Source organism: Vigna radiata, unplaced genomic scaffold, assembly GCF_000741045.1.
Source record: "Vigna radiata var. radiata cultivar VC1973A unplaced genomic scaffold, Vradiata_ver6 scaffold_51, whole genome shotgun sequence".
NCBI classification, from domain to species: domain Eukaryota; kingdom Viridiplantae; phylum Streptophyta; class Magnoliopsida; order Fabales; family Fabaceae; genus Vigna; species Vigna radiata.
Genome location: NW_014542732.1, coordinates 2,061,980 through 2,076,342, shown reverse-complemented (window position 1 = coordinate 2,076,342; position 14,363 = coordinate 2,061,980). Strand labels below are relative to the sequence as shown.

The 14,363-nt window shown below is 38.1% G+C and overlaps 1 protein-coding gene across 1 annotated transcript; it reads left to right on the top strand.

Annotated features, from left to right (window-relative positions):
• Positions 1 to 13,289: 13,289 nt before the first annotated feature.
• LOC106780684 lies at positions 13,290 to 14,006 on the top strand. The gene has a single exon (XM_014668981.1). It carries the CDS (start codon positions 13,290 to 13,292, stop codon positions 14,004 to 14,006), a length of 717 nt encoding a protein of 238 aa, XP_014524467.1.
• The last annotated feature ends 357 nt before the right edge of the window (positions 14,007 to 14,363 follow it).

The following is a 14,363-nucleotide window of genomic DNA, read 5'->3' as shown; positions in this document are numbered from 1 at the left end:
AGTCTATTTGTGTTTGTTTTCTTGAGTGCATTGAGTGACATTGATTACCTTAAACACTTGAGAGAAACACTGATTGTGTGCATCTGTGAGGCTTTGTTGCTTTTGATTCACCTCTTGAACTGATTGATCATTCTGCCATGTCTTGAATTGCTTGGATGATTTCTCTGAGTATCTGTTTTCTCCGATTCTGTGTGGATACTGTCTACTACTTTTCCTTGTCCAGATTTCTTGAGGACTGTAATTCTGTCTGTTGAGTCTGTGTCAATTCCCTGATGTCCGTTGAATTGTTCTCTGTTTTGCGTCTTGATTTTGCCCAGGAGTGCAAAAGACTAAGTGTGGTCTATTTTGATGAGTCGATATTTTATTTATTTCACTTAGTTTATTGTGCTAAAATTAATCAGGGAATTGTGCTTAATTGTCCGGTATTTTCCCGTTTTTCTTAATTATGCTTAATTTGACGGGAAATTCTAATTTTAATTAATTTAAATTTTCTGAGCTAATTATTTGCATTTTTAATTATAGGGAAAATATTAGAGGCATATTTTGGAGCATTAGGAAGGAGGAAAATAAATTGAAGACCCTCCATTTGGACATTTTAAATTTTAGTTATCTTGTAATTTAGTAGTTTAGGATTTTTAGACAAACTTTTACATTGTGGGCCAATGTTGGCAAATTTCATGATGGGCCCAAACTTTGAGGGGCACTTGGCACCAAACCCTAGGGTTTTTGGGTGGACCCCACCCTAATTTTTGAGACACATGGCCTCTTAGAAAGATGGCAGCTGACACATTACATTGAGCAATTGCTCTCGGCAGAAACAGGAGGGGCTGAAACATTTTCCATTTTTTTTCTTTGAAAATCATGTCTTGGCATTTTGATGATGGATGAATAAAAAATGGGTTGAATGAAGAAGCTGCCGAACACACTCCACTTTGTTTATGCTGGAACGTCACAGGAGCTTATAAATGGTTCACGGTTGTGAACATTCTTAGGGCAGATTAAACTCCCTTAGCCAAATACTGGATGGCATTTACTCATGCTAACATCCAGCTATGTTCTCATGTTTCTAACATTACTTTGCATCGGATTTTGGTCATCTACTGTATGTTGAGGCAGATGGACATGAATGTGGGTAAGATCATTACCAGTGAGATTATGAGCTGCGCCAACACCGTGAGCAGCAGGATGCCACTGGGACATCCGTCCTTGATTACCTCTTTGTGCCAGCAGGTAGGAGTGGACACTTCAGTTCCAACCTTCAAAAGGCCGAGGAGTGCTATAATGCCTCCTATTTTCGTCAGTATTGTAGAGGGGATGAGCCAGCTGGAGCAGTCCCTAGGAGACGTCCTAGGAGGACAGCAGCACAGCAGGAGGATGAGCCTGCAGATGCACCAGCAGAGCAGCCTGAGCCATTCCAGATGAGAGACATGTATATGTCTATGATGGAGGCGAGGATGGAGTCCATTTACAGAGGGCAGGAGGCCACTGCCCAGATAATTATAGGACTATATGACCAGCCACCAGTGCACAGGTGGACTATGGATGAGTTCCGTAGTGTGATGGCTTGGCCTCGAGGACAGGCACATGATAGGGGGTCCGGAGCTGCTGGAACTTCAGGAAGACAGGAGGATGACCAGGAGGATGACGAAGACTTTGAGGATGCCCAGGAGGGTGAGGATGATGATGACTCAGATGAGGATCTATGCTGATGGCATCTACTGATGGATGTCAAGCATTGACAGGGATTTTTCTTTTTCTTTTCTTTGTATTTTGAATTAGTAGTATAGGTTGAATTTATGTTTGAGTCTATGCTTGGCTTGTACACTTATTCTGATAATGGTTCAATATTATTGCATGATCAGTTGTCTGTTATTGATGATTGATGGTGGATGATGATTGAGAATGTGTGAATGTTGATATCCAGGTTTATGGTTCACTAGTAATGTGAACAAATGAGTAAGTGATTCATGATTGTGATTTTGATGCTAAGGAGGATTCATGTGAGAATTGAGAAAGCATGATTATGTGAGGTATTGAGCTTCAGAGTTTTATTGTTGTGTGCACTGTTTACAGAAAATCATGAATAATATTGACTTAATCTTGATAATTGATTGAATTGCATGTGTATGTCATGTGATCAAGGCCATGATTGGAAAGCCCTTACATAGCCAAATTTTTCACCCAAAGAATTTTGAATGATATACCCGTTTTGAACCTTGACCTTAAACAGTATAAAAACCCTTGTGTGAATTGATTTACCTTGAATTAGGGTTGAGAATAATTATATGTAATGAAAAGGTTCAAGTTTGGGGTTGAATGGGGAAAATGAAAGGCAAAAGAGAAAGAAGAGCATTGAGTTCACAAAATGAAAAAGAAAAATACATGTGAAAAGGAACGAAGAGAAGAAAAGAGTTTAAGCATGTATAAAAAAAGAACTCAATGAAAAATCAATAAAGGGAAGAATTTGGGAATAAAGGATATTGGTGATAATGAGAGTGTAAAACTTGAAACTTTTCAATGATAAAATAGCTCTCTTAATTCAAGGATTTTGTGATCTAGAAAAACCAATTTTCTTGATAGCCCAGACACAATACAAGCCTTGGAAAAGTCCTTGTGATGACATATGCATGTGAAGATTTTGATTGTTTAAGATGACTGACAATATTGTTTTATGTGACATATAAATAGTAGAGAGTAGAGTGACCTCCCTAAACACTTGAGTGATTGAGTGAAACACTTGCTTGGTGAGAATTGTTAAATCCATGTTTACATCTATGTTTAGTGATTGATCATTCATGAAAAAAACATCTGTTGGAAAAAGATTGATTGTGTGAACTAATTTGGATTGAAAGCATGCATACGTCTTTGTAGGATTCCACTGAAATCTGAATTGTATAATAACTTGTCATGAGAAAAAGGAGTTTTGAAAAGTGTGAATTATTTGATGAAAAAGTGAAAAGCCAAGTTTTCTTTTGTTTGCTTGAGGACAAGCAAAGTTCTAAGTTTGGGGTTGTGATAACGGTCTAAAAACCGTTATTTTTATGACTGAATTTGATAGTAAAACACACCCTTTATGGCTTAGAATGGGATTTAAATCAAGCAAAACACTTAGTTGAGTCTCTTGAGAGTTAAAAGTTGGTTTTAGAGATATTATGCTTGTTTTGCATTGTTTTGCAGGGTTTTTAGATGAATTGAAGATGGAAGTAAAGTAAGGTGGACTTAGACCCTTGAAAGAAGGAGAAATATGATGAAGAGAAGGGTCAAGCTAGTCGTTGGGCATCAGAAAGGGCCGTTGAGCGCTCAGAGCGATTAGAGGCAAACCGCTCAACGGTAAAACTAACCGTTGAGCGCTCAAAGAGGCAAGAGGCAAACCGTTGAGCGGTGAATTTAGGCGCCTGGGCGGTTGTCTGTTTTTTTAGTTAGATTTTGTGAATCTATCTGTAATCTATCTGTTATCTTTTTGGGCTTATATATAGCCCCAGTGCGAATTAGATAGGCATTCTTTGGCAGGGAGGGACGTCCAGACCTACCTTACACTCCTTAGAGAAGATTTCTTGGATGCTTAGGCTCCNNTNNANNNANTNTAGGGTTNNNTNTTNCATTCTTTCATTATTTTCATCTAGTTTCACCATGATTATGGTGAAGTAAACCCTTTGTTGTTCGGGAACAATGTAATCTTTTGAAACTCTCATATATTCAAATTCTTATTTATTTCATATGCTTGTCATATACTTATTTATCAATTGTTGGGTTCTCATCTGTGCTCAAAGCTTTTATTGTTTAACTCATTCAGTAAAAGATGTTTGTCTTTATCGATATGGGGACGTACGGTAATGTCATGAATTGGTGAGAAATTCCTTGATTATGCTAATATCGCCTAGGGATAGGGATAGGACTGTCATTGCATTATTGGTTACTAGGGGTGGCTAGGGATAGCAAGCCGGTAATTAATAATAGGCTCTTTTCACCAAGGGATTGGGTTAAGGGTAGACCAAGAAAGTTTGCATGCAATTAGATAAATAAGTGAAGTAAATAAGAAGAGTAGATATATGAGAGTGGATAAGATGAAATTGTAAACCCCAACAGCACCATTCATCCATAGTTTCTCAAAACCAATTGAATCAATTGCATTGCATGTTTATTTTTTGTTCTTTGCATACAAACGACTAAATTTATTCCTTTCTCAAATCTTATACAATTAGTTTACACGAAAGATTAGGCCTTTGAGTCCTTTAGGAAGAACGATATTGGGTTTACCAATTATATTACTTGATAACGATCTGGTACACTTGTCAAGGGCTTAACAGTGTGTAATTCCAACTATACTCAAATCTTTCTCTTGGCTACACATGCTTTCCACTAAGATTCTGCTACAGCTCACTATCCTGATTCACTCATTGAAGTTCTGTAATGCACTCTCATAGTCCAATCTACTCAATCATCATCAGATTCAAAACCCAACCTGTTGCAACTATTTAATAGAATACTCAAAAAGGTCAGTTCAGAATATAATGCAATAGTCAAACTAAAATTTGAGTGATTGCAGTAGTAGCTTGCTTTGCCAAAGAGATTAATTGATGTTGCATGATAACGGTCTAACACCCATTATTTTCATACTTGAAATTAATATCAAAACACACCCTTTATGACTTAGAATTAGCTTGAAACCATGTAAAATGCTTAAGTTAGAGAGAAAGAGAGTCAAAGTGGGTTTTCTAGGTTTTATGCTTGGTTTTCCCTTGTTTTGACAGAAATTATCAGGGTTTGATGAAGGAGAAGAAGTGTTGGATGCAAACGAAGGTGGAAGAATGGAGTAAATTTGAACCACGGCTACCGCTGGGCAGTGAAACTACCGCTAGGCGGTGTGACCTTCAATGTATACACTGCCACGCGCTTAAAGGCCACCGCCAAGGGTTGAAGCTGGAATCGAAGCTACCGCCAGACGCTCACCGTCGGGCGGTCGACTCGGCAGAGGAATGAAAAGAGACCACTCAAGCTGCAGCTCTGAGGGGTAGAGATTGCCGTAGCTACCACCGGGCGGCCACCGTTGGGCAGTATACTTATGGGCTTGGGCTAAAATTCTGTTATTTCTCTGAATTATAAATAGATCCCAGACGAACTAGAGGGATCATCTTTTGGTAGAAAGACGGAAAATCACTCTCTATTCACCTTGGAGGCATATTTTGGATGCGAAAGCTCCAATTTATCAAGTCTAGGGTTATTTCCTTCAAAAGTTTCATTCAATTCATCTAGATTCACCATGACAATGGTGAACTAAAACCCTTTGTTGTTGGGGAATGATGTAATCCATTTGAAACACTCTTGTATTCAAATTCTTATTTTATTCATATACTTTAATTATGAATAGTTTGAGTTTTCTCTTCTATACTCTTTGCATGCATTGTTTAACTCATTCGATGTCATGATCATTGATTTTGTCGATATGGATACATACGGGGAAATCTAGACATGAGGGGAATTCTCTTGATTATGCAATATTACCTAGGAATAGGAATAGGACGATCAATTTCTTTAAGCTTCTGTGCACTTAAATGCATGACTGATTGCTAGGGAGACTAGACATAGTAAACTAGTAATTGGGATTAGGCTCTCTTCGCCGAGATATCGTGTTTAGAGTAATTTAGAAAGTTGCATGAACATTGATAATAAAGTTGAATTTAATAAGAATAATAAATACTTGAGAGTGGATTAGGATGAAACCATAAACCTCAACAACACCATTCATCCATATAGTTTATTTTCCAATTGATCAAATCTTTGCATTTGCATGTTTACTTTCGTTATGCATTATAAATTCTAAATCTATTTTATTCAAGTCTTAAGAAATCAATTCACATGAACGTTTAGGCCTAAGAGTCCCTTGGGAAACGATATTCGAATTTACTTTCTATTATTACTTGATACGGTCTGGTACACTTGCCAAGGTGTTAACAAGTGTTTGGTGCCGTTGTCAGGGACTCATTGGTTTAGCTATTCTAGTAGTTTGATATTGATTAACTTTGACTTGATTTTTATTTTTGTTTTTGTAATTATGTTATATGTTTTATAAAAGTTCTTTTTATGGTTTTTGTTTCTTGTGTATGCGGGAGGCAATTCACATTAGAAGCAAGAAAAATCAACCTCTTCTCGAAGGATTGAGTGAAAGGAGGGGGAAGAAAGTCAGAAGACCATCTAGAGAACTATTCCCCCTTCCTGAAGACCATCTAGAGGCATCTATTCAAAACACAGAAGAGATGGTAGAAGGAGCTCCTAGATGCACTTTAGTTGATGCATCTAATGTGGTTGACCCTCAAAGCTTTAACAGTATTGCCATGCCGAGGGACAACACATTAAACATGGTGATGAATCCTACATTGATACACCTGGTACAGAGCAACCAATTTAATGGATTGTCACATGAGAATCCATACAATCATCTCACGACATTCAATGAGATTTGCAATACAGTGAAGATCAGTTGAGTGTCAGATGACTGGATAAAACTTAGCTTGTTTCCTTTCTCATTGGGAAGCAATGCTAAGTTGTGGCTGAATTACTTTCCAGAAGGAAGCTTTACAACCTAGGAGGATGTGGTAACTAAATTCCTGAGTAAATACTTCCTACAGGCCAAAATAAGCAAAGGAAAGTTGGAGATTTCTTCATTCAGACAGGGCATGGAGGAAACTCTAGGTCAGGCATGGGACAGATTCAAAGGTTTGATAAGAAAGATGCCTGTACACGGTTTTCATGAGACGACATTGGTTCTCACATTCCTTGGAGGTCTTGGTACACAGTCCAAGCTTATGTTGGATGCCTCAACTAGAGGCAATATCAAGAGAAAGACTGCTGACGAGGCCTATGAGTTGATTGAAAGCATGGCTGCAAATGAGCATGAGACTCATAATGAAAGGGGCGTGACAGTTCAAAAGAGGGGAGTTCTCCAATTGCCCAACGAAGATGCATTGCTAGCTCAAAAAAAGCTCTTATCTCAACAACTGGATAACTTGTCAAAGATCATTGCTCAACTGCCGAAGGAGATGAGGAATGTTTCATAAGCTCAACAACAACTCTGTGATTTTTGTGGTGGTGACCATATTAATGGTCAGTGTGCCATCCCTGAAGAGGCACAAGAAGAAGCAAATTATATGGGCAACCAGTTTCCCTATCGCCATGGTAACTTCAACCAAGGTAACTACAATCAAGGTTGGAAGAATCACCAAGCATTGGGCAAAGCCAGAATATTCAATCTGGAAAAACTGCAGGCCAGTTTAATAGACCACAACAACCATCATTATGGCAACAGGTGGCTAGTTTGACTGAGCATGTTAGAAGCTTTGATGAGAAGTTCGAAAAATTCTTGAAGGTGTATGACTCTCATTATAAGAGTCATGAAGCTAATTTCAAGAATTTGGAGATGCAAATTGGCCAGTTATCAAAAAGGGTGGAAGTAACATAGAAGAATCAATTTAGGGCTAATACTGAAGTTAACCCTAGAGAAGATTGTAAAGTTGTGAGCATGGTTGATGAAGGAGTGGAAAGAGAAATTATTGAGCTAGAGAATAGTGAGGATGAGGATGAGAAGATGGAAGAAAAAAAATTTGAAAAAGAAAAACTTGAAAAAGATGAAAGTGATCTTCCTTACCTGAGAGGAGAAGAGAGAAAAAATAGTAATTATGGGCACTCTAGAGAAATTTTTAATCAGATGAAGATTATTATGCCTTTAACCGAAGCACTCCACCAACTTCCTGTCTATTTCAAGCGAATAAAGTATTATCTTGGAGAAGTTATAGATCTTGAAGAAGAAGACAATGAGAAACAGGAAACTTGTATTCGCCCTTTAAAGAGGAAGCACCTGCCAAAAATGACGGATCTAGGAAGTCTTACTATCCTTTGCGCCATTAGAGATGTTAATGTAGGGAGGCTTTACTTGATTCTGGGTTAGGTATTAATTTGATGCCCTTATGTATGCTAAAAAAGGTTGGTGGGTTAACAATGAAGCCAACCAATATTTCTGTGGTTGTGGCGGATGGGTCCTCAAAGAGAGCTTATGGTGTGGTAGAGGACGTGGTGATTCGTGTGGAACACCTTGAATTCTTGGTCGATTTTGTAGTGATGGAGATGAAGGCCAATGAGATGGTTTCGTTGATACTTGGAAGGCCATTCATGAAAATGGCCAAAGTGGTCATAAGTATCCATGATGAGATGGTTATGTGAAAACACCAAGAACACAAGTTGATATTTACTTCCTCTGAAGAGAAGCTGACGCGAATCCAAAAGAGGGCTAAACATAGAGCTTCAAAGAAATATGCAGCGGTTGATGGGTCTAAATGTGCTAACAAAGGTGATACTTGTAATATCATGCAGGTACAAGAAAAGGAAGATGTTGATAAATGAGGCACAATCTGTTAGGAAACAAGTTGGCTTCGTTTTACACCAAGAGGGGGGGGGGGGGGGGAATTGGTGTTAGTTCAAAAACAAAATCTTTTCGCAATATTGGTATGAAAATTCAAAGCTTTTGATCTTTCCTTCAAATGCAAGTAACGAAAAATTCAATGCAGCGGAAAAACGTAGTTGACTGCTAAACAATTAAAGTCGACTGAATTAAAGAGTGCAGGGATAGAGAAAATCAAACACTGGTTTTTATACTGGTTCGGCCAACAATGCCTACATCCAGTGTCCTTCCAATCTTGGAAGCATATGCACTATAATGGTTGCGTTTTTTACAACAAGGAATTTATAGAAGCACCACGCAAAAATATAAATCTCCTCTCTAACCCAAAACCAAATATAGTTGCACACACAAAACCAGAATTGCAGCAAGAACCCCCTCTTCTGCAATCTGAACCCACGTCGAACAATCCTCAACGTGTAACCAGCACTCTTCGCAGGATGCCAAGCTTATCATAGCATGCTTCACAGGTTGCCAAGCCTATCACAGCAGACTTCACAGGTTGTCAAGCCTTCAGTCAAATACAACAGTCTTCACAGGATGCCAAGCCTATCAGGATCAAAACCAGAAGCACCTTCTTTGTGCAGATGTTGATGAAATAGTATGCGCAAAAGACTCCTCAATCTGAATCTCTCTCAAGAAAGATCACCACCGTCTTTTTGGAGAATTCTTGGAGCTTCCAAAACTGAGAATTAACTCTGAAACAGGACAATGAAAATGTTAGATCACAAAAGTCTCAAAACAATTCGTGTTCTGTCGTATTTATAGTTTTCCTATCATTCTCAGTCGAATACCCTACTAATATAGTCGACTGTATTAAAACAGTTATAACAGACAGTCAACAAAAAGGCCCCTCAGTCAATCAATTCAGTGCACATTTAAGACAGTTGACCCAGTAAGTCAATCTTAACTAACTTTTGAAAAATATAGCCGTTGGAGCAAATAGGCATAACAAAATTCCAAATATAACAGCAATATAGTCGAATAGGTGTTCCACACTATCAACTGACACATGAAAAAATACTTTGAAATTCTTTTAAACTTAAAATCTCATCAAGCGCAGGTTCACAAAATCTGTACAAAGATTTTAGCATAGTTGAATCCATTGCCAGTGTATTCGACTAAACGAGACCTTTGTCACAACAAATATAAGTTCATAAAAGTGCTTGTGATCTTTTCTTCAGAAATGTGTAGAAGTAATCAAAAGCATTTTATCACACATTTCAATACAAGCATGTTCCATACATATAACACATAATCAATCATAGGAACACACATTGCAAATTAATCAAAACATGTTCAACAAAAGCATTGTTCAATCCAGTTTAGTATATCAACTGAACATGTAAACTTGGAACATATGTAATGTTATTAAGCAGTGTGTTGTCATCATCAAAAACCAGTTTGATATAGAGTTTGTGTTGTCAACAATCTCAACACAATCCACGTTGACTTGGAAAATGCAACATTCCAACTTGGTTCACAAGTGAGATACAAGAAGAAAAAGTGGGTGGTGAAAGGCTATAGAAAGAATGGAGTAATAGAAATTGAAGCTCCACATTCCGGGATAGTCAAGGAGGTGGACTGTACACAATTGATGAGTTGGTGGGATGAAGAAGACACCAATATGGAAGAGGAGGCGTGACCTTTCACTGGGTCAAGCTAGTGACATAAAAAGAGCGCTTACTGGGAGGCACCCCAGCGATCCAAGAACAATATTTTTTTTCCTTTAAATTTTTAAATCTTGGTGATGTAATCATGAACAATTTTTAAATTTTGTGTATTGGGTAGCTTCTACTGAGGGAAGCTAAAAATTTTAGGTACTCACTGACGGGTACAGGGAGGAATACCTACTGAAGGGTGTTGGAAAGATATGCATTTACTGACTAGTGCTAAAAAGGTTTGGCTCAGGCTCATGACGTTAAACAAGCGCTTGCTGGGAGGCACCCCAGGATTATTTTCTTATCTTTTATTTTTATTTTGTAATTTGAATTTTTAGAATAAGTTTGCTTCTATTGAGTAGTATAGGGTAATGTACTTGGTTTGAAAATTTTCTGATTGATGGTTTGACTGTTGTTTGCATGAGATGAGTTTCTTGATGATGCTTATTATTGAATTATGATTGAAATTTCCATATGCTGATATACAGGTGAAGTGTTCACTAACTATGTGAACAAATGCATTGTGATTTTGTGACTGTGATTATGATGCTAAGCAGGGTATTTTTCTGGATGTTGGAATAAGCTTAGGGGAGATTTTTGAGCTCCTGAGTTTTTATTGATATTTTTGCTATCTACTTGAAAGCATGAATAATTTTGCCTGAGTTTTTGTGATTTATTGAATTGCATGAATATGTCATATGATCAAGGCCATTTTTGGAATGAATCCCTTTCTAGGCAAACGAAATTTTCGTCCCACATGAAAAAGAACATCTTATGTTCTACCGTTTTTGAACCTAAGCCTTAAACAGGATGTGAAAACCCTTGCTTTGAGAATCTTTGCCTTGAGTTAGGTTGAGAAATATTTTGCGGTATTGTTAAAGGTTCAAGTTTAGGGTTATTAGGAGAATTGAAAAAGAAAAGAAAAGTTAGGCATTGAGCTAATGTGTTAAATGAAAATGCATGAGAAAAGAAAGAAAAGATAGAAAAGATAAGCATGAAAAGAAAAACTCAATGTGAAGTAAAAGGAAAGTTGGGAATGAGTGAGATTGGTAAAAAGAGAGTTTGTGCTTGAACTATGATTATTTGAATAACTCTCTTAACTCAAGGATTTTGTGATCTACAAAAACCAATTTTTCTTGTTAGCTCAACCACATTATAAGCCTTGAAAAGTCCTTATGATGACATGTGAATGTAATGATGATTAATTGTGGTAAATGAATGACAATCTAATTCTATGTGACAGGTGGATAGTAGAGGGGAGGAGTAACCTTTGGAAACACTTGAGTGATTGAGTGAAACACATTGTCTGGTGAGGATGATTCCATGAATTCATGATTTTATTTGTGCTTAGCTAATTGATCATTCATGAGAATAGCAAAGTGGGTTTTCTAGGTTTTATGCTTGGTTTTCCCTTGTTTTGACAGGAATTATCAAGGTTTGATGAAGGAAGAGAAGTCTTGGATGCAAAAGAAAATGGAAGAATGGAGTAAAGTTAAACCGCAGCTACCGCTAGGCGGTGTGATCTTCAGTGTATACACTGCCACGCGCTTAAAGGCCACCGCCAAGGGGTGAAGCTGGAATTTAAGCTACTGTCAGGCGCTCACCGTCGGGCGATCGACTTGGCAGAGGAATGAAAAGAGACCGCCCAAGTTGTAGCACTGAGGGGTAGAGATTGTCGTAGCTACCGCCGGCGGCCACCGCTGGGCGGTATACTTATGGACTTGGGCTAAAATCCTGTTATTTCTCTGAATTATAAATAGATCCCAGATGAACCAGAGGGATCATCTTTTGGCAGAAAGACGACAAAACACTCTCTATTCACCATGGAGTCATAATTTGGATGCGAAAGCTCAAATTTATCAAGTCTAGGGTTATTTCCTTCATATTTTCCATTCAACTCATCTAGATTCACCATGACAATGGTGAACTAAAACCCTTTGTTGTTGGGGAACGATGTAATCCATTTGAAACTCTCTTGTATTGAAATTCTTATTTTATTCATATACTTTAATTATCAATAGTTTGAGTTTTCTCTTCTGTACTCTTTGGATGCATTATTTAACTCATTCGATGTCATGATCATTGATTTTGTCTATATGGACACATACGGGAAATCTAGACACGAGGGGAATTCTCTTAATTTTGTAATATTACCTACGAATAGGAATAGATATGAGTACACTATTGTTCCAAGAAAGTTGCAAAAAAATTTATTTAATAATAATAATTGTTGACAGAATTGTTGACTTGGAGTTGATTTCTATGTTTATTAATGTCACTCCCTATATGCAAATATTCACTTTATCTTCTATATCTCATACAAACCCTATTCTTTCATCTCAACCCCAAATCCAGTTCTGATTCACTCTTCTAGTTCTCAAAATTATTTTTCCTAAATCTCAAAATCCTGTAAACCTCCCCTCCTCTCATAGCCCACCTTCTCCCAAATTTTCTTTTCACAACCATAACCAGTAAATCCTATTTTGCTCTCCCTCTTTCTATTCCTACTGCATTTTTATTTCTTTAATACTGACTCTTCCACACTGATACATTTCTCGTCACTCCTTCTCCTCAACTCATAAACTCCAACGTAGAATATTTCAACTGGGTCACAACAATCTTTAGAAAAAACATGAAAAGTATTTGAAAAAGTTAACCTTGATTCTTCTTCGCCGCTTGTACCACCGCTGCCTGCCGTCAAGTGTCGTTGACTCTACTTTGTGCTGTCGTTCACCGTATGTTGCCGTCCACCATGCCCCGTCGTCTGTCGTCGTCTGCCATCGACTTTGTATTGCCGTCTCTCGTCGATCTACGGTTGCTAGCTCTTAAGTGCTTGTGCTTGATCAGAGAACAAGTTAATCTCGAAAAAGATAACTTGATGGGGCCACGGGACTTTAGAGTATAAACTGGAATATTTGGGGGTTAGGGCTGACCCGGCCCTAATTAAATCTTAACCCATTTTCTGGGGGCTGTTGGGGCCAGGGGCTTTAAAAAAGCCCCCTCTAGCATGGGTCAAAAATAATGGGCTAAAGGGAAAGGAGGCCAGGGTTGGCCTTGGGGTAAAAAAAAATGTTGACAGCTCTAATAGTAACCCATGCTCCTTGCAAGCTAAACTACGTGTACAATAAAATGTAAAAGTATGAGAAAGAGGACTACATCAGGTAGGATTCCATCAAAAGATGTTGCCTCCTAAGCTTCAAGATCCAGGAAGCTTCACCATTCCATGTACCATAGGAGATTTGGAAGTTGGAAGAGCTTTGATTGACTTGGGAGCTAGCATTAATCTAATGTCGCTTTCCATGTTCAAGAAGATTGACGGTTTGGAACTCAAGCCTACTAGAATAACACTTCAACTGACGGACAAGTCTCTTAAATACCCTTCTGGGGTGGTGGAAGATGTGTTGGTGAAAGTGGACAAATTCTTATTTCGAGTAGATTTTGTCATAATGGAGATGGAGGAGAATGGTGATGTGCCTCTCATTCTAGGGATACCATTCATGAAGACGGCTAGAGTCTTAATTGATGTGGAGAATGGCAAGCTTAAAGTAGGGGTGCAAGATGAAGAAGTTAACTTTGACGTGTTCAAGGCCATGTCACACCCTAAGGATGATAAAGCATGTTTCCAAGTTGACATTATTGATGAAGTTTGTATGACGAAGAAGGCATGTGATGTTTCTCCACTTGAAAGAACTCTCATTAATGAATGTGAAGATTTGAATGAGGAGGAGGAGAAGTTAATTGATGAGTGTTTGACGGATTTAGAGTTGTTGAAAGAAATCCCAACAGAAGAGGCGAGTTTTGAGAAGATTGATACAAAAGTGGAGGTCAAAGAAAAGAAGTTGGAGCTAAAGTTGTTACCAAAGAAAAGAAAAGAAGATGATTCTGATGATGAATAAAACATGAGCTTGATGATAAAGAAATTTGCAAAGTTCATGAAAGCAAAGAGAAAGGACAAGTTTCACAAAGAAAGGAAAGAAAGTCAAGAATCTCCATCAAACGTAAAGTGCTTCGGTTGTGGAGAAAGAGGGCACGTAAAATCTGAGTGTCCAAAGAGCAAGAAAGGTGAAGACAAGAAGGAAAGAAAATTTCAAAGGAAAAAGAAAGCATACATAGCTTGGGAGGATAATGCCTCTAGCTCAACAAGCTCAAGTGACACAGAAGAAGAAGCTAATCTATGCCTTATGGCAGATTCTGNACAAGCTCAAGTGACACAGAAGAAGAAGCTAATCTATGCCTTATGGCAGATTCTGAAG